The sequence below is a fragment of the Miscanthus floridulus genome, chromosome 10 (assembly GCF_019320115.1).
Source record: "Miscanthus floridulus cultivar M001 chromosome 10, ASM1932011v1, whole genome shotgun sequence".
NCBI classification, from domain to species: Eukaryota; Viridiplantae; Streptophyta; class Magnoliopsida; order Poales; family Poaceae; genus Miscanthus; species Miscanthus floridulus.
The window spans coordinates 31527652-31548755 of record NC_089589.1 but is presented as its reverse complement, the minus strand read 5'-3'; the positions used below and the strand labels follow the sequence as shown (position 1 = coordinate 31548755).

General features: G+C 48.7%; 1 protein-coding gene across 1 annotated transcript; it reads right to left on the bottom strand.

The window, feature by feature from the left end:
- Positions 1-1905: 1905 nt before the first annotated feature.
- Positions 1906-8417, bottom strand: LOC136486456 (aldehyde dehydrogenase family 3 member H1-like). The gene is made up of 10 exons (XM_066483346.1): positions 7831-8417; positions 6860-6928; positions 6640-6736; positions 4047-4253; positions 3675-3790; positions 3485-3589; positions 3210-3382; positions 3028-3118; positions 2477-2626; positions 1906-2354 (listed from the first exon to the last, which is right to left on the bottom strand). Exons 1-10 carry the CDS (start codon positions 8011-8013, stop codon positions 2109-2111), a joined length of 1437 nt encoding a protein of 478 aa, XP_066339443.1. The 5' UTR covers positions 8014-8417; the 3' UTR covers positions 1906-2108.
- Positions 8418-21104: the final 12687 nt, after the last annotated feature.

The window sequence follows — 21104 nt, the reverse complement described above, 5'->3', positions numbered from 1 at the left end:
GCGCCAGCTGTAGGGGGGCTAGAGCCCCCTAGCCCCCTTTAGATCCACCCCTGGTCGCGGCATGATCCCGCTAGCCTGGCTAACGGGCTTGGGCCGCCGATGGCCCCCAGACCTAGACCAACAAGCTGGCGCAGCTGCTGCTGGGCCCAGCTGGGATCTAACAGTTACGCCCAAGTAGACCAAGGTGCACGCCGGGTTGCCACATTGTCCGTGAAACTCAAATCGAACCGTCTGATAAACTATTACCATCATCCATGTCTCACCGCATGGTAGATGCGGAGAGCAACACCGATACAAACAATATTTGGATGATGGTTGACACACCACATCGTGTGTATGTCTTTTTTTGTTTTGCTATATGTAAATACATAATATAATAATTATATATTAAATGGGAAGTTTCATAATTGCGAAAGTACACATATATTTAAAAAGATTTGTGTCATTGGTCTATATGAAATGAAATTTTAGGTATTGATAGCAAAGTTCAAAAGAAATTTTTCTATAAAAATCAACCTAGGTGAACTTGGGGGCCGTTACGATACAAGGGCTAATTGTTAGCTAGCTAAAAGTTGGCTTAAACTAGTCCTAGTGTAACTAAACATGAGGGCTAATAGATGAGTTAAATTTTTAGCTAAACCTTAACTAATACGGCGTCATTTACAAATTAGACCTAGTGCAGCCAAACAGAAGGACTGAATAGGTGGGTTAAGTTTTTAGGCCAATCTTTACCTAGTTGTTAGCCAACTAGCTAGCCAATCTTGACTAATACGGCGTGGCTAGTGTCTGGATGTCCGGTCGCTAGCCCCCATCCCGACGCCCATGCCTGTCCCACTTGCTACGCACGATGCTACGCTTGATGTGCTTCCCGCCCGCCCCGCGCATGTTAGTGTGCCTACCCGACGTTCGTGCGCTTGTCAGGTAGGGTTTCCCCGACGAGCTCGAATTGCCACGGCGAGATGGAGGGAAGGGAAGGGAGGGGAGGTAGAGGAAAGGAAAGGCCGAGGCGCGTCGCGTGAGGAAAGCGTGAGGTAGGAGCCAAAGCCCCGCAGCAAGCCACTGTCCGTCAGCCACTGGCGCCATTGCACCATGTGCAACATCAGTGTACTTTTGAAACATCCAGATGGACATTTGCATCATAAGTCTGAAACAGATAAAACACTTGAAATATGCTCTTGCAACCCAAGTATAGCCATTGCAACATGTGCAACATTAAGAAATACTTTTGAAACATCCAGATGAAACATTTGCAACATACGTCAGAAACACCTGTGTTTCAATTGTTTCAGTCGTTTCAGATTTTTGTTTCAGTCGTTTCAGATTTTTGTTTCAGTGTTGGGGCGCGCGACTCGGCGCAGGGGAATGGGCAGCCGTGGGTCGCCGGCGGGCACGCGTCTCGGGCAAGTGCGATCCGCGGGGAAACACAGCCGTGAGGTGGGTGCATGGGCGTGCGACATCCAGATAAGGACTGCTGGCAGGAGCGAGCCATAGAGAAGCGAGGCAGGTGTGTGGGCGCACGGCGTGCGGATAAGTACGGACGCCCATGTCAGAGTATTATCGTGTTCAGCTCAACCAGTAATTAGTTCTAGCTCAGGCCCTTATATTGCTGCTGCTGCCTCCTGCCAAGAAAAATAATGTTTCAGATATGAACCTACAGCCTAGTCATCGGGTATGGTACACGGGTTATCTTTACTCTTTCGATCCACCAAGAAACCTGACCGCCTGATCACCATGTGCTCTTGCATTTGGTTTTGTGCTCTCCACTCCATTGATTCCTATCACATCGGTTTCATCGACCAGTTAACAGCAGTACATACACGTACGATGCGCCACCGCCATCAGAGGACAGAGATTCAGACCACAGCCACGCATCCTATGCAAGTATCCATTCTGCACACTGAATAATTGACAGACACATCACACTTATTTATACAACTCCCTGACGTACATGTCAATGTGACAATATATATGCATTATACAACCGTGCACAAGCACGGCGCGCAGTTGTTGCCTCTAGGAGTATTTGGCAGCATATGATGGTGTATAATGTGCACCTGACGAACACGAACAAAAGGCTGTACTGAACCGACAAGAGGATCATCATGCATCTAATGCTTCTCCCTCGGGAAGCCCAGGAGGGCAAGGATGAGGGCGATGAAGCTGCCGTTGATGAGCCCTCTCAGGATCTTCTGCTTCTCCGTCGTGTAGGGAGGGTACCTTGCATTCGCCTCGCCGCCAAAGCCACGGATCAGGACCCCCTTCTTGTGGCTGAAGCAGTCGAAGCCGAACTTGCCGTGGTAGCACCCCATCCCGCTGTCGCCCACGCCGCCGAAGGGCATGTACGGGTTGGTGAGCTGGGTTGCATTGCAGGACCGGACGGGAGCAAAGTTAGATCATCACTGCAAATAATATGTTTTGCTTTCCCAGCTAGGTGTTCATTTTCATTTGGGAGAGTTTACGGGGAGGCAGAACTTACATGTAGTACGGTGTCGTTTACAAGCATCCCTCCTGCAGGGACGTTCGCCACAAACTTTTCTTGCAGCTTCTTGTTCTTGGTGAAAAGGTAGGCGGCGAGTGGCTTAGGCTTGGCGTTGATCAAGTCGAAGCTCTCCTCAATCTTTTCGACCTGAAAACACAGTTCAGATACAGGGTCAGGTAACAAAGTTTTACGAGTTTTTTCGACTGCAACATGAAAACATCACAGAAATTTTTTATGTATCATGAATTTTTTTTGCCCCTCAAGCTAACATTTTGAAACCAAAACTTTTAAATTAAGACTATGCTTAATCGCAACTTTCAAATACTATCAAAGAGACACTGTTGTACTCCCATACAATTAAGTGCTTAACTTCAACTGCATTCCTATTATGTTTATGTACACGTGGTTTTTAGTTCTAAGTCCTTCAGAAGCCGGTTTTTGAGTCCTAGTGGTGATATCAACATTATCAGTCAGAGCAACACCGGTGCCCAAGCAGAGACTACTGCAGATTTACAGTTGTTCTATGAAGGCAGAGAAATATTACTGACCGTCACAATAGGAAGCAAGGGCCCAAATATCTCCCCCGTCATAATTGCTGAATCTTGTGGAACATCTAACAATAGTGTAGGAGCAATTTTTCTGTGACCCAACAAAAAAAATGTTAACATAAATCAAAGAACTTTCACTACTGTATATCTGTACCTGCAAAAGTGTGATTAACAAGCCTTACAATTGCTCCTCATCAGCCTCGCCGCCGTACACAATCTTGTCAGCAACTCTTTTTTCTTCTATCAAATCTTGCAATCTCGTGAATTGCTTCGAATTAACAATACGAGACAAGTCTGCTGATTGCAGAGGATCCTCCCCATAGAACCTTACCAAAACTCTTTTCAAAGAGGCCACCTGCCAACGATTCACATTTACTTCATGGATCAGAAATTGGAAGTTTAGTTTCTCGCTTTGTGCAAGAGATTCTTTGTCTATAATGCTCATGGTTATCTATACCAGCTCTGGTGCAAATGATTTTGTCGTTATGATGTAATCTGGAGCAATGCATGCTTGGCCATTGTTGCATCCCCATTTGCCAACAACAATCCTCTTAACAGCAACCTACAATGAAAATATAAGTTCTGTAACAACTAAAAAATGATAATTTTATTTAAGAACATGATTGTTTACACAAAGTTGCATTTACATGAAGATCAACATTCGAATCCACAACAACAGGGGATTTCCCACCAAGCTCCAGAGCCACCGGGGTTAGATGCTTTGCGGCTGCTGCCATAACTATGCGTGCTACAGTTCCATTACCTGGAAAAGTTCATCAAAACATATACATGTCAGAGTCTCAAGAACAACGTACAGTTCAATATCAAGAACTTTTGGATTATATTAAAAGAATTTCTATTTGCGTAACTGTGTGATGGCTAATGCATGTACTATTTGTAAAAATGGCAGTGTTTGTATCATAGCCTTCAGAGTCCGTGATGATTTTTATTCTTTCGTCTAATCTAAGAAATTAAAAGAACCACTGAGCCATGAAATTCATAGGTATTAAGAACTTGACCTGTGTAGAAGATCTTATCCCATCTCTGTTCCAAGAGTGCGGTTGTTTCTGGAACGCCTCCCTCCACAACTTTAATACAGGAGTTATCAACATACTCGGGTAGCAGGTTTGCTAACAAAGACGAGGTAGCTGGTGCTATTTCTGATGGCTTCAGAACAACAGCATTTCCAGCGGCGATTGCTCCAATGACTGGGTCGATAGAGAGTACTACAATGGAGAAGTACAAGTAATGAGTACTATTTTTTTTCCTTCCATCTTTTAATTATCAAGGAAAAGGCTATCAGGCCAAAGATATTTTCTTCACAACATGCATATATGAATTATAAAAGGTCAAAGCATCGCTTCTTCTAGTGGAATTTGTGCTGAAAACGAGCTCTGAATGAAGAGAGAATTCCTTATTTGACACCAGACAAATGACCCGTTCCTTTCTTGGCCCTCAAAAAATTTTCGTTCCCTATTTGACACCGAGTTCAACTTTTGTTCCTTATACGACACTCCGTCGGGTTTACCATCCGTGAACCGTTAACTGACATGTGGGCCCCACCACCTTTCTCCCCTTAACTGACATGTGGACACCAGACAAAACGACGGCGGCGCTTGGACGGGGTGCATCCGCGTGTGGAGGTGGCGGCGCAGGCGCGCTCGCGCGGCCAGGGGCGCGTCCCATCCCCGCGGCGAGGAGCTATCGTGGCAGCAAGGCTGCGGCGGCGGCTCCAGGGCCGCACGGTGCCACCACGTCGAGCTTCTCCGACTCTCCGAGTGCTCCAGCTATGACGGGCTCTCGTCTCGAGCGTCGCCGCCGCCGCGAAGTCCGAGCCCGTGCCGGAGAAGAAGGCTGCCAAGGAGGCCGGCGTCCCTTGGTGCGCGGCTCGCGGGTTCCTCAACGCCATCTTCAACGGCAGGCCTGAGCCGCCAACGCCGCCGCCGTCGTCACGGGGGGCGGAGTCCGCGCGCTCCACGGCGTCCTCCTACTCGCGCTCAGGTCGTCCAGGAACTGGAGCAGCAGGAGGCGGTGGCGGAGGGCCTGAGCTCGCAGCCGTTGGAGATGTCGCGCGCGGCGTAGGCGACGCGGAGCGGCACCCGGCGCACGAAGGGGTCCACCACGTCGCCGATGATGCGCCCCACCACCAGCGGGTCCCCGCGCTGCATGGCCGCCGCCGCCGCTGCGTGCCGGTCGATCGAGCCCTCCCTGCCGCTAGCTCTTCCTCCTCCTCCTCCAGACCACACCACAGCAGGCCGGCCACGGCCAGCCCAGCAATAATGGGTCACCAACGAGGCGACGACCGCAGCTCCTCACCCCACCAGCTCGGGGCGCGCGCACGTCGTTGCACCACGCACCACACGATCCAGGGGAGGGGAGGGGAGCTCTCTTGCCGCTGTGGCTAGTTCTTTCTACTTATAGAGTGTTTGGGGAACCCGGAAGAAGCTAGGCGACCTCGCTAGCTCTCGCAGCAGCAAGCTATTTCCTCACGCGACTGATGAGCGAGCTAGCAGTCCTGGTAGCAGGCAGAGCGGGCGCGGGCAGATGGGGGTCCGGCTCCGGCCGGCGGGGCTGTGGTCCCGCGGATTGGACAGTGGGTGATCGAGGTGTCGTCGTCCGTCGTCGATGATATGCGCAGCCGCGGCGAGTGGATCGAGTGGGGAATCGGCCGGCCGGTGTCCATCCGGGTGGGGTGGGCATGGGCTCTGCGGGGTGCTGGCTCTGCGGGGATGGGACGCGCCCCTGGCCGTGCGAGCGCGCCTGCGCCGCCACCTCCACGCGCGGATGCGCCCCGTCCAAGCGCCGCCGTTGTTTTGTCTGGTGTCCACATGTCAGTTAAGGGGAGAAGGGTGGTGGGGCCCACATGTCAGTTAACGGTTCACGGATGGCAAACCCGACGGAGTGTCGTATAAGGAACGAAAGTTGAACTTGGTGTCAAATAGGGAACGAAAATTTTTTAAGGGCCAAAAAAGGAACGGGTCATTTGTCTGGTGTCAAATAAGGAATTCTCTCCTGAATGAATGTTCAGATGTTGACTAGAGGCCAATTATGACTAGTGACGTGCCTGAAAGAAACTAGTGCGTTTGCGTACAGCTTGCTTTGTGGAAAAGGAAAGATACGAAATATAAAAAAAAAACTCGAATGACGGCCCCGGGTTTTTCCCTTAAGAAAAAGATCTTCTCACACAGATCGAGAAAACCTCCGAACCCCCGCCCCCATCCCGACGCAGTACCGTAACCCTGTGAGAACCGGGCCGGGGCCTAACTGCGCTTTGGCACCTGAGGATGGACGAGGGGATTTTTTTTAACCTCAGCCTGAAATTCGCTCCCACGGGAAATCGAAGTCAGGACCTGAGGAGTACCGCCGGACCACCTAACCGCTTGGACTAGGCACCCTTTGGCAAGATACGAAATATCAATACTGCACGCCCTCAAGCATGGGGCACGCAAGCATAAGAAATTCATGGAACGAACTGTTTAATAACTACCTTATCACAAAACCTTTTGCAATTGGTTTTTTTAACGAACTAGCAGGAAAAGAAATCAGAGATGACTCGGACGGGCAATTTTTTTAGAAAAAAAAATCTTTTGCAGCTTAGAATCATCAACTTACTGAAGGGGTAGTTCCAGGCTGAGATGATGAGCACGACACCGAGGGGCTCCGGCACGATTTTAGCGGAGGACGGGAATGTAGTTATGGACGCAGGTATCTGAGCACGAATGAATTCTAAAAGCTTAGCACCAGACCAGCAGCGAAACAGTGACAGCAGCTGGAGAAATAAACATAGTCTGCTGCAAGCTGGAGTTGCAGAGGTAGATACACAAATAAATACCTTCTCGGGCTTCATCCAGTTCTTGAGCCCATTGAGCGCAAACTTGCACGACGACTTTGTCAGTGATATCTGAGGAGGCACAAACACAAACACAGGTGAGGCAACATGCCGTTCTCAGTTAGTACAGTACTACTAGGTTATTAGGATGAAATTAATCTTGATGTGACTACTGAGAAGTAAACAATCTCTCAGGTTTAACTTTTTTTTCGCTGCTACCGTATGGTGCATGATTTGCTAAGTGCTGCTACATTCGGAGACGATTTCAGCGTGAAATCGTTGTCAGAAACGACTGTTGACAAGCACGTCTCGGCTCCACCGTTTTTTTTTACTACCACTACTACTACTAACTACTAGAGCACAGTACATGATTAGCAAAGTACAGCAAGTATAGCAGGCAAGGTATGGTAAATTTTGCGGAACCGGAAGACCAGGCTGGGAGGCTGAGTGAGACGCGGGTGACCGTGGAAGCAACGCCACCAAGAACCAATTTACACGCAACGCAAAAGCCTTTGCAGAGTCAGTCCCCACAGCAGTTGTGGGCATGCTTATAACAAATTGGACTGAAAAGCACCCAGCTTTCCCAAAACACGGCGACAAGGAAGAGAGTCCGCCGAAAACAGGGAGTGGGATCATCACGAATTCGCGATTTAGAACACTAGCCTGCCGCCCCCTGTCAGAAGAATCAAGGCCAGGGCGGGGATCACATCGGAATCCAAGGCCTCGTCACTCGAACGAACATGAGCATCAGCGGTTTGGATTGGATTACGAATTGGAATGAATGCCCGAGAGAAAGAGAGCGCGTGCAAGCCCAACAACGAACACTAAACCCAGAGGAATCGGAGAGTAGGAAGCAGAGTACCCCCTAATCCTGTCCCCACGACGAACAAGAACAATCGATAAGCAGCACCCGGGGGAAGAGGAGGAATCATGGCATGGGGGAGCGATGTGAGGCAGTATAGTAATAATTTTACCTCGTGGAGGTAGGACTCCATGTGCGGCTTGGCGAGGTCCTCGTGGAGCGCGGCGCTGATCTCGGCCTCCTTCTCGTCGATCATCCGGATGAGCCCCTTGAGCTGCTCCGCCCGCCACTCGGCCGAGCGCGTCCGCCCCGCCGCGAAGCTCGCGCGCAGCTCCCGCACCGTCTCCTCCGCCATCCTCGCCTCTGCTTCCTTCCTTCCTCCGGGTCACGGCAACAGCGGAGCAGAGCGACAAGGCGAAGGGAAGGGGAGACCGGTGGCGGTAGGAGCGACGCCTGCGACGGCGGCGGCCGTGTGTATATATACACGCACACGGCCACACATTCAGGACCGGATTGCCCGAGGGATTGGATTGGACTGTTGGTTTGGTTTGAAAGTTTTCTCTCGCTTGCGGGGACGCCAGCAATCCCTTGTTGAAGTTGGACTATGCAGGGGAAGAAGATAATTGTAATTGTCAAGAGGGAGAAGACGGAAGAAGAGACGAGATGAGAAGAGGTTAAATAATAAATTAAGAAAAATCTAATCTTTTTCGGTCTCCTCCACTAGAGGTGGCTGGGAGGGGGCACGTCGTGATGTGCGGTGGTGGGCGATGGGATCTGTTTGGACTCTTGGAGATTGCGGTTGATATTCTCGTCCCCCTCACCCTTTCCATCTCCATGGCTCTGTCGGAGTTGGATTCGGCGACTACTAGGAGGTATGTCAGAAGGACGTTACATACAAAAACAAATTATATAATTGGTCAGTACTCCACAAGACAAATTTTGTAAGCGTAATTAATCTGTTATTAGCACATGTTTACTGTAGCACCACATTATCACAACATGGATTAATTAGGCTTAAAAGATTCGTCTCGCAAATTAGTCGTAAACTATGTAATTAGTTTCGTAATTAGTCTATTTTTAATATTCCATACATGTGTCAAACATTCGATGGGACAGCGATTAAAATTTAGGAGGGGCAACCAAACACCACCCTACTCTTGTACTCCCACTCCTAGGATCCAGAAAAGGACGTAATTATCGAATTAGTTCAAGTTTAACCAAATTTATAGAAAATAATATTAGTATTTATATTTCTAAATAAATTTATTATGAAAATATATTCTATAACTAATTTAATGATATTCATTTTGTTTAATGAGTGTTAGTACTTTTTTTTATAATTATAGTCAAAGTTTGAATTATTTGACTTATCGGGATGTGAGAATTGCATTCTTGTGTGAACGGTGTCTCGTATCGTTTCAGGTTACTAGTTTACATCTTGTCTGTAATGCTCGGTAGTATAGGAGTAATAATAATTAGTAGTACTAATAAACAAAATAGGTTTGAAGAGGGAGTGTGAGTGGATGTGGGCAGCTGGGGGGGGGCTCAAGCCCCCCTAATTTCTTGATTTCAAGCATAATCACTGTAGCAAAAGCTTAATTTCACCATTAAATCTTTATATAAATCAACATCTCCATTGTTTTAGTCCCTTATTTCGCATCGTGCATCCGTCACTGGATGTGGGTTAAACAAGTCAGTTATGGGGCCGGCGTAATCGCGACAGGCTCTTCCTGATTGGGCGGAGGCGGCCCCATCCAATCCAATCCAACGGTCCGCCAGCGACAGGACGGGTTTCGTGTGGGTGTGCGTGCCGCTCATCAGCACCATGCATGTGGCCCGGAGAAAACAACACGCGATGTACAGTGGTAATACACGAGTAGCATCTGATTGATACACGAGTACTCCTGTATTGTACGTACGCTTGCTTCAAATGGGCGACAACAACTCGTGGAGGCGGCCAGGCAGGCGGTCAGTACTGAGATCGACCAAATCTTCTCCGTGTCCGATGCGATCCGACGTGGCACTAGAACTAGCAGCGCTGGCTGACTATGGCCTGGCTTGTCTGCCACTAATGCATGCCGCAACGCGAGATTACGTCCATGGCTCAGCTCTAAATCTCTAATTGGTGGCGCAGCACGAGCAGGACTGTTTTGCGTTTGGGCGTACGCGGACGATCAATTATTAGAAAGGCCAGACTGTTTGCGTTTCTTCTAGCTAGTTTTGGCTGCGGATGCATCGCTTGTATAGGAGCACAGAGTATATAACCGGCCCGTTCCCAGGTTAATTTTTAGGCTGATAAGTTTAGTTGGTGCTGATTTGTTGTGAGAGAAAAATACTATTAACTGACTGATAAGCACTGAGTGAGTAAACAGGCCGAACTGCTTGCAACGGTCGCAGCATGCATCTCAGCATGTCACGTAGCGATCGAAACGCAGCTAGTTGCCAACACCGGCCCGGGCGGACTCTGCGTCGTTGCGTCGTGTGTCCCGTCCCGTCGCGCGTGGCGTGGCGAACTGAACGCCATTCTCCTGTCCACACAATATTCCGGACGTTTCTGTACGTATTTTACTGCCACGATGCTCTTAGGGCGATTCCAAAAAATTTTGCGCAGTACCATCACATCAAATCTTGCGGCACATACATGGAGTACTAAATATAGACGAAAAAAAAACTAATTGCACAGTTGGGTGAGAAATCGCGAGACGAAACTTTTGAACCTAATTAGTCTATAATTAGACACTAATTGCTAAATATAAATGAAAGTGCTACCGTAGCCAAAATCCAAAAAATTTTGGAACTAAACGGGGCCTTAGAATTCCCCACGTACTAACCGATGGATGGTTTCGCGTACTCCTAGGCTGGAATTCAATGCGCTTCTAGAAGGACGAAGCATGTGTAGAGTAATGTGCTGGAACGGCCGTTTTGTCTGGACCGCGCGCGCGGCGGCCGGCAGCGCAGCCAGCAGCCTAGCCTGTCCTCGAAAAATGAAATGTGACTCGCGACCGAGGGGAGATCGCCGGCCCGTCCGCCGTCGCCACGTGGTCTTGCTTCGCCACGCCAGGCTTCGTCCCGTACGGGTACGGAGTTACTGAACTCCCGCTTCCCCGTCCCCGTCCCCGTCCGGCCGTCTGCGGTTCGTGTTCCTCCGGCTCCATGGAGCTCCACGGCGGCGGCGCACGGCACAGGCACCCCAGCAGCTGGACTGGTCGCATGCACCTGCACTGCAGCCAACCAGGTTCGTTCACGGGCGCAGAGAAAAGGCAGGCAGGCAGACCCACCCACCCCGTGACCGGTGACGGACCCACCGCTCCCGCGAGGGACGCACACGGCACACCGTACTGTACCTTCCAGCTAGTGACGCCTAAGCCTGGGCAAAATACCCGATACCCATTACCCGTACCCGAATTACCCGAACCTGGACCCGAATTACCCGAACCTGAGGTACCCGATCCCAAATTCGGATAGCGATTTTGATTACCCGAAATTAGTTTGGGTAATTCGGGTAATATCCCCCGGTACCCAAACTACCCGAACTACCCAAATATTTGTTTTGTCTTTGTATTCATCATGTGTTGTTAGCTGAACCATTTAACTTATCACTTTATTAGAATATAATTCTCTCTATTTGAATGAGTGACTGTAATATATTATTCTCTACAAATTGCTATTGAAATTCTATACAAATTGCTGCTGAAATTATGTATAGATCGCTACTGAAATTTAGTGTAGTTTGTTGTTTTCTGTAAATTTGGATATATCGGGTAATACCCGAACCCGAATTATTGGGTACCCGAATTTGCGGGTAGTGTTTTTTCAAGGATAATATCGGGTAGCAATTTTTATTACCTGAATTTTGAATTACTCGAATTACCCGACCCGAAAAAATCGGGTAACCCGAACGCCCAGGCTTAGTGACGCCCCACCCGTGTGGCGTGTGGCGTGTGGCGTGCGTGACCTGAGTGGCCTGGCCCCCACCACTCTCCCGCAACGGCCGGCCGGATAGCCCCACCCACCCGCCCACGTGATCCCGGCCCGGTGTGGTGTGTGTGGACGGAATCTCGCGTCCGCTTTCCCGAAGGGAACCTCTGGCGCATGGGGACAGTTCGTTAACAGTGGGCCCGGCGTGCCCTGGACGGCCACGGAATCGCGGTCACGGATGGGGTGCTGGGAGCCTGGGACTGGCAGAGTCAACGGCGACGGCTTCGCGCGAGGCGACCCGGGCACAGAGGGGCTGCGCCTCAGGAGTGAGGACGGAGCCCAGCGCGACCCGATCACACCACACGTCACGTGGCGCCGGCCTAAACAGTCTCCTCATTCACCGGACTACCCGAGTAGGACCAAACAGACCCGCGTCTGTTACGTTCGCCTCCATCAGCTAGCTGCTCGGGATAGAGTAATTAAGCGGACCGAGCCTAGCTCGAGTGGCAAGTGCCTGAAGCCTCGTGGGCGGATGCGATATCTCTCAGCCACGTATAATCTCTTCGTGTAGGCGTAGATCTAACGTGCACACTAGTTTATGTACGTGTGGTGATGTGAATTGATGTATATGTTCAGATACTATCACTTATACTTGAAGAGTTGAGACATACAAAAAAAATATAGAGTAATTAATTCAGCCTGCTCGCTGAGTACTGTGTATCTGAAGCCTTATGGGCGGATGCGATATCTCTCAGCCCAGCGGCGGATCCAAAGGGGGGGCTGGGGGGCTCCAGCCCCCCCCCCTAATGGCTTGATTTCACCACTAATCACTGTAGCAAAAGCTTGATTTCACCATTAAATCTTCATGCAATTCAACATCTCCATTATTTTAGCCCCCCCTTATCCCGCATCGTGCATCCGCCACTGTCTCAGCCTCGTATAATCTCTTCGTGTAGGTGTAGATCTAGCGTGCAGACTAGTTTGTGTACGTGTGGTGATGTGAATTGATATGTATGTTCAGATACTATCACCGGTACTCGAAGAGTTGAGGCATAAAAAAAAAATATAGAGTAATTAATTCAGCTTGCTCGCTGTAGCTGTTTGACTGTTTCTAGTATTCGCTACAGCGAGCCGTAGCTCTTCTCCAACAATTGCTGCTGAAAGAGCAAGTCGATCGCTAAATAAAACGGATCTTCTAGAAATAAAAAAGGGTAGTAACAGACTGAAGTACTGAAGCTGTAAAGGGAGTACTAAGCCCTGCACGTATATAGATGCATATTGGCATCGGACCCATACAGATGCGCAAATACGATGGGCCTGTTGGGTACCTGTAAAGCCAGCAGGTGTTTCTACATTAGTGGTTTTGTGAGAGATATCCAAAGCTGAAAATATCGAACAGGCTCTAAATCTTTTAAAAACACACATAACTATAAAAATAATAACAACCTGCATGGGTGGACCCAAGACTACCCCAAAGGAGGGCCGGAAAGGCTAAAACCATTAAATTTGGCTTCCCAAATGATTTTTTTTTTGAGGGGGAATTTAAATTCCATTACTCGAGACGATACAGGGAATTCTCCCCGACAATCAAGAAATTGCAGCAAAGAGATTGTCGTTGACTTCTCGGCAGGGAGTTCAAGAGCTGAGGAACAAAATAATTTTTGTTGCTAAACTGCGGCACAGGAATATAGTGAGCAGGGGCGGAGCTTAAGTTAGGCCAAAGGGGCCATAGGCCCCTCCTCAACCTGTGTACTTTCTATAGAATCACCTGAGTTTAGGGAGCAAATTTGTTAAACAAGGAAAGATTTACATAGCTTGGCCCCTCCTGTATTTTTCAACAAACTCAGCCATAGATAGCAGCATGTTCGTTTGTTGATTTTAGCCAGGATTTATCAGCTATGATACAGAGTTTTTCTTTCACAATAAACTAGCATTAGCCGAGCTTATCAACTCAGAAACCAATCAGCGAACAGACTGAATGAGGATGGTAGGTGTGTGTCTAGACGGCCTGGAAAGGCTAATCCTTTACGAGTACCTACCCAACAGCAGCCTCGGCAAACTGATTTTTGCTATACTAGTTTGCCACTCTTCAATTTATCAACTAATTAACTATTCATGATCCAGTAGCTTTGTATTTTTAGATTGACCCGGTATGTAAGTACTATATGTTTGTACCGATGACAGATCCACAGAAGCACGGTCAGCAGCTTGGTCTCGAAAAAGTGTCAGTAGGTGTTGGGTTTCAATGGACTAAAGCATTTTAGACTAAAATCTACATTTTAGTTGGACTAAACAGCCAAACACTTGACTAAAAGTGGACTAAAATCCTTTAGTCCTTTAGTCCACAAAACCGGACTAAAATGGACTAAAAGGTGTTGGGGACACCCATGCCTCTCATTTATTGCCCTCTTTCTCCACTTTAGTCCATTTTAGTTTAAGGAACCAAACACCACTTTAGTCTACTTTTAGTTTATGTACTAAAGTGGACTAAAACTTTTAGTCCATGGACTAGAAAACTAAACATGGCCTTAACCATAATAGTTGGTGTTGCAACAAATACATCCACGAAGATGTCGACAAAATAGCGTCGGCAGTCCACCGAGGGGCATCCTGCCATGGTAGATTTATCGGTGGGGTGCGCGTAATCAGGAATCAGATGGTAACATAAGGCGCAGAGACAGCGATTTAGACAGGTTCGGGCTGTCTGATCAACGTAATACCATACGTCCTGTGTCTTTGGTGTATTGTATTGAATACATGATGTATGAATCTAGATGGATCGTGTCCACTAGGGGACCCCTACCTCTCCTTATATAGTCTGAAGGGCAGGGTTACAAGGAAAGTGTCCTATTTGGTAGTATACAATAGCTTGTGGTGCACGTTGAGCAGCGCCGTGCACGCCTTGATCTTATGGGCTTGGCCACCTCTGATGGTGCGGCACATGTCTTGTCTTGTGGATACCGGGGGTCATACCCCCACAGCTAGTCCCCGAGCCTGACAGTAGGTGACGTAGTCACGTGGTGCCAGGGTCAGAAAGTAGAAGACCAGCCGAGCAGGCAGCCAGTTCCCGAGCATAGCCTCGAGATGAGAACAAGCACATCCACCGCAAGGTGAAGTGTGCCTACTTAGTCCCCGAGCCTGCTGGAAGATGAAGAATGAATCTTGTAGCAGGGTCGAAGAAGTCTGAAAGCTTGCCGACGTCGTCTGACATGCACGTATCAAGACCCCAGACGTGCTGCCCAAGATCAGCACCCTGATCTGAATAGCATGGAGCAGCTTGATAGCACACCGACGAGACGTAGCAAGATCCGAGCACCGAGGAGCGAGGAGTCCCCGGCGTCGCTGGCGATGACCGAGCACCGAGGAGCGAGGAGTCCCCGGCGTAGGCGGCGATGTCCGAGCACCGAGGAGTGAGGAATCTCCGGCGTCGCTGGCGATGACCGAGCATCGAGGAGTCCCCGGCGTAGGCGGCGATGTCCGAGCACCGAGGAGTCCTCGACGAATCTGGCGATGTCCGAGCACCGAGGAGTCCCCGACGAAGTGGGCGAGGTCCGAGCACCGAGGAGCGAGGAGTCCCCGGCGTCGCTGGCGATGACCGAGCACCGAGGAGCGAGGAGTCCCCGGCGTAGGCGGCGATGTTCGAGCACCGAGGAGCGAGGAGTCCCCGGCGTCGCTGGCGATGACCGAGCACCGAGGAGCGAGGAGCGAGGAGTCCCCGGCATCGCTGGTGATGACCGAGCACTGAGGAGCGAGGAGTCCCTGGCGTCGCTGGCGTTGATCGAGCACCGAGGAGTGAGGAGCGAGGAGTCCCCGGCATCGCTGGCGATGACCGAGCACTGAGGAGCGAGGAGTCCCTGGCGTCACTGGCGATGACCGAGCACCGATGAGCGAGGAGCGAGGAGTCCCCAGCGTCGCTGGCGATGATCGAGCACCGAGGAGCGAGGAGTCCCCAGCGTCGCTGGCGATGACCGAGCACCGAGGAACGAGGAGTCCCCGGCGTCGCTGGCGATGACCGAGCACCGAGGAGCGAGGAGTCCCCGGCGTCGCTGGCGATGATCGAGCACCGAGGAGTGAGGAGTCCCCGGCGTTGCTGGCGATGACCGAGCACCGAGGAGCGAGGAGTCCCCGGCGTAGGCGACGATGTTCGAGCACCGAGGAGTCCCCGGCGTAGGCGGTGATGTCTGAGCACCGAGGAGCGAGGATGTAACACCCCAGTGTTACGCAAGCATTTAGGCACTGCAAATCATGAACATAATACATCATCAAGCATCATAATCATACATGCATAATCATATTAAATAATAACTGAAACAATGCTTTGAAACATATGAAACATGCTCATGAAACATGTATGTTGCATAGTTTTGTTTTAATAGATTGGATGCTATGTTTGTTTTGCCATGTGTGTACCTTGGTTGATCACTTAGACCACTTAGAAGGAATTAGGATGCAATTTGGAGCAAGGTGTATATTCAAAGTTTTCTCAAATTTTGCTTTTGAAAATAATCTTCCAAAATACGGTTTTGAAATTTAATTGACCTTAATTTTGTAATTCAAAATCTAGTGGGAATTAGCCCTAGCTCCTTTTGATAAAGTTGTAGAGTACATTTTTCTGAACAACTTTTATTTTTGGGCCAAAGTTTGAAACTGCTTTGAAAAGGTTCAAAATTTCATTTGAATGAATTTGGAGAAGAAAATAAAAAGGAAAAAATCACATTTTCACCTTAATGGTTCGCGCCCTCCTTTCTCAGCCCCCGCCCAAGCCGCCCGGCCTGCCCCCGCGCCTCCCGCTCCCCTGCTCGGATGCTGCGCCCGCCTCGCTCGCCTCCGCGCTCGCCACGCGGCGACCGCACACCGGCGGCGAGGGGCGGTGGTCGTCCCTACCGACCGCGCTGCCTTCAAGGCCCGACCAGCCGCACCCTGGCACCGCACTCCAACTCTCCTGTCTCCCTCGCTGTCTCTCACGCACCTGCAACACAGCAGCAGCCGTAGCCGCGTAGCTCCGCTGCGCATGCTTGCCGGAGTTGGCTATTCTGGCCGCTCCAGTTCACCGGAGCTCGCTCCGTCTTAGTCGGTGCTTAGCCTTACCATCACGCAGCTGGTGCTCGCATCCTTTCACCTTGTTAAGCCTTCACCGCCCGGGAATCGCTCATCGGAGTTGAGCTCCTCCTCGCCGGAGGACTCCGCTCCGACACGCTCACCGTTTCGCTCCCCCTATCGCCCTATTTTTGCACTCATCCAGACCCTCTCGGTCTCCCGGTGATCGTGCGCCGCTCCCCGCGCCACCCCATGGCCGGAGACGTGCTCCCGCCGGAGAGCCGAGCCGACGTGCTGCCATGCACGCCGGCGAGGTCGCCTCCGTGCACCTCTGGCCATGCCTGTTGCATAGCTGAGTTCGCCTTAAGCCGTAGAGCACGTTGGTCACCTTCACTGGGCCGGAGACCTCGCCGTCGGCGACATCTCGGCGGTCCGCCGCCTCCTCTGTCCCATGTGGCTGCCAGGTGGGGCCTACCTGACGTGGGAGCCCGCCTGTCTATCGCTCAGTGTGTGTGTGTGTACAGATTCGGGTGGATCTAGCGTTTTTGAACTGGGATTTTCAGAAGGAATAAAAGAAATGATTTACAGATTTTGTTTAAATGCTTTGAAAATTCATAAATTGAAAAATATTGCTCCAAATTTGATGAAACAAATTTCTATATGCTTCTTATTCTTAGATCTACAGTAGAAAAATATTGCATGTGGTTTTTGTGATACTTTTGTATAGGGTTTTATTTAATTCTTGAATTTGCTGTTATCTTAAAAATGTCTAGTAAATAGAATAATTATCAAAAAAATATGATTCCAATTTGGTTGATCTATTCTTGAGATGTACTTTTTGTGAAAAATATATGTCATGCATGTTCTGTAGAGAAATATTGATGTGTAGTTCAAGTGCCTTTAATTGATGATTTTTGTTATTTTGATAGAGAGCAAAAATTGTATAAAACATGTGTATGATAATTTTTGTGCAGTGATTGTTTACTGTGTAGAACATAGGAAAAATATTAAATCTATTGTTGGATACTTTTCATAATACAAAGTATTTTCATGCTCATATTTATGCCATAGCTTGTCATTTTTGTGTAGGCTATTTTACTTAGCTTGCTGTGGTGACTTGGCATGTTAGTACAGTGGTTGTAGTAGTAGTATAGTAGTACATGTTCTTAGATAATGTTGGCTACCTTGTAGAAGAACTTTACTTCTACTATGTCCAATAAAGTTAAACATGTTCATCTACATTCCATGCATCATGATCATTACATGTCATCTCTTCGATGCACCTATGCATGAGCACTTATACATCTGCATCATACAGAATTGCAGGAGGAGTTGCTAGTAGCAGTTCAGGAAGAGCAGACCGGGATAGATCCATAAGAAATCCAGGCATAGGAGGTGCCAGAGGAAGAGGAGCAAGGAGAGGACTTGCCCGAGTGCGTGGATCATCAACCTAGTTCATTCGAACGAGACAAGCCCCGGAGCATTCTAAGTCTCCTACTTTATAAAAGCAATTCTTTCTATATATGAGTTTATATATTATTGCATTAAGTTGTAGGAGTTGATTAAAACCATTGATGCATTTATTACTATCCATGCCTACCTTATTACCTTTTTACCCTATTAGGTCGGGATTGATTAACTGCTTAGCCTTGCTTAGACCGGTAGCGATCGGTGATTTCCGGTCACCTACATTTATAGGTGGTTATTGGAAGAATTTAGCTATGGAAAGAATGATATCCTGGAATTAACCATGTGTGATGGATAATTGGAGACCGGACGGAAAAGTTGGAGGCAACCAGACAAGGTTCTGGGGTGCTGTTAGTTTCCCGTCTGTGTTGATTAAGGACCGATCGTTGCTCGTCCCTCTTGTCATGTTGAACGTATGCCTCACATTTAGCTGGCCGAATAAAGTACCTTTCGACCATGAAGCTAGTGACACTATTCGAGCCGGGATAAACTCGGATTGGCAGACTGGTGCTGAAGGGGGTATGACGGGGATGCGAAGAGTGAGCCCAAGGTGCGTCCTGGCTGTCGGGCGGTCCCTGGGTAGTGCGGTCCATGACTGTTATCCTGTGGCTACTTAGAAAGTGTCATTAGTGATCTATAGCTCACTTGATCTGTGAGTGTGGTTCGTGTGAGGAATAAATCACGAGCTGGTGAGGAATCGATTCGAATCGCCATCGCTCCTGGATTGTGAGCACTTGACTCGAGCTACAGCATCGTAGTAATTATGATGGAACGCTGATGGTTATCTGGATGGTATGGGATATGCTAAATCTAAGTTGGTAACTAGATGTTATTGGTTAATCAAGTGATTGCTATAGTATAGGTGCTTACCTAGATGGATAGGTCATAATAAAGATGATTCAAAGTACTTAAAATGGTTTCTTCATGATAGCTTATGCTTTTCGCAAACGAGTCAGCTAGCCCACTAAAGAAAGCCTTGCATAATCCTTGATGTCGCTTTATTTTGGTTTAAGATGGGTAAGTCTAGCTGAGTACCTTCTCATACTCAGAGCGTTGTTCCCATTGTTGTTGCAGATGGTCAAATGTACTATGACTATTGCATTAACTGCCTGTACCCGGCGATGGGCGACAACTAGGACCAAGGGCAATGGTCACTCCGTATTTTTCATCTGATGCTTTTATTGGAGATGACTACCTACTGGCACTGTATCTGAACCAAAAGTGTGTGTGTGGCTTTAAAACTATTTGCTTCCGCTATTTCAGTTTGAACTTGGGTTGTAATAACTTTATGTTCTAAACTCTGATGTATCCAACTGTCATTGCGAACTTTATGTAGCATGGGACGGTGATTGCTAAACTTGTATGATCTTGGTTTGTATGTTGATTGGTTTGAAATCCTTCGTGGTTTCATGGACTACCAGGTTATACAGGCTTAAGTTTGCTAAATTATCTGCTTCGACGAAAGATTTCCTTACTTAATCTCGTATAATTGGTCGGTTCTGTTACAGCTAGTATCAGAGCAAGGTTTAGCAGGTTACTGTTCCCATGAGTATTTAAAACCAAAATTTTGTTTAAAACTGAGTTTTAAAACTTAATAGTGTGCCGGTGGTCATATCCTGTATGCCTAGTTAAGGACTCTAGGTGGCTTATTTAAGTACTGACTTGGGGGTCTTTGCATCATATTTCTATTTCGTTGCTCATACGGCGTGCTATTGTATGAGTGCCATTCACTTAAGTGGTAATGTATGGATCCATTGCCTCTACGCCTCGATAAGTGAGAGTTGTGAGAGCATGATCGGATACACTGCCGATCTAGGGAAGTGCTTATATGATGCCGGATTATTTACATGCCATACGCGTGTTTGTATGAAGGTATCCAATGTGTGGGGAATTACGTCCTGTGGTGACGATGCCATCGATAGGACGATGGTTTGGGTAGTTGCTACTGTTGTACGCGTATCTGGGGATGCGTGTAGAGCGAGTAGATTACTTTACTGCTTTCGTGCATATTTTTCATACTATCAGGGTTTGGGCTGAAGTGGATCTTTTGCAGGTACATAACAGCGCTATCATGTAGTATGTATTAGCTACGTTTATGAGAGACCGTTGTATGCCACCGTCTATGCCGCTAGCAATTGTTATTTTTCCTAAGTTTGTGAGAACGTACGGAACGTGCATGCATCATGTTGTTACATATCATTCATGGCATTGTTCCTCCCCTTATAAGTTGATTATCTCATTTTGATAAAAATGACAACTTAACCTTGTTCTCACGTGGGTAATAAAACAAAAAAAATTGCTACAGATGGCACGCACAAAGCAGACCACTCGCAAGTCCACCGGAGGCAGAGCTCCCTGCCATCAGCTTGCTCCACGTACCCGTCAGCACCACACGTTTCTTGGAGAGTTTGGGATGCCTACACTCTTGTGGAGAGTGCTCAGCTATGTAGGCTATCCTGATGGAATGGAGCCCCGCTATTTCTGGATAAACGAGCAGTTGGGGGAAGGTCTCTTGGTTACTGTGGAGGCCGTTGTTCGTCCGCGAGGTGACGGTTCTGAGTGGACTGGTTGGCGTTATGAGTCAACTGACAGGACCACTGAAGAAGCAGCTGACAGGGCAGCCTTTGGGATACTAAGGGATATCATGGATCGTTTTCCTTAGGAGTTGGCAGCCGCTATAGTTGGAGTCTTTCCGAGGGGCAACCCCTCCACTGACTCGTGGCAGCAAGCAAGAGGAAGATCTCTGGAGATTGGTGCAGCAGAAGGACAGAACAGTGATAACCCTGCTATGAGCGCCATGTTCGTAGTGATGAAGGCTTTCGATAGAGTAGAAGGTAGCCTGAGACGTGTGTCTGGTGCTCTTGGTTAGGCCCGCGATGACCGACGTCAGCTTCAAAGGGATCACGACGCCGAGATTGAGAGGCTCAATGCAGAGATGGCTCAGTTGACTCATCAAAGGGATCAGGCGACCCAGAGGACTAGAGTCTATGAGGGAGACGTACGTGCACTAAGAGAGTAGGTTGA

Coding starts and splice junctions, on each gene's coding strand:
- LOC136486456 (XM_066483346.1), bottom strand. CDS start 8,013: ATGGCGGAGGAGACGGTGCGGGAGCTGCGCGCGAGCTTCGCGGCGGGG. Junction 2,627..3,027: donor CCTTGCTTCCTATTGTGACG/GTCAGTAATATT, acceptor CTGTGTTTTCAG/GTCGAAAAGATTGAGGAGAG. Junction 2,355..2,476: donor TAAACGACACCGTACTACAT/GTAAGTTCTGCC, acceptor AATGCAACCCAG/CTCACCAACCCGTACATGCC.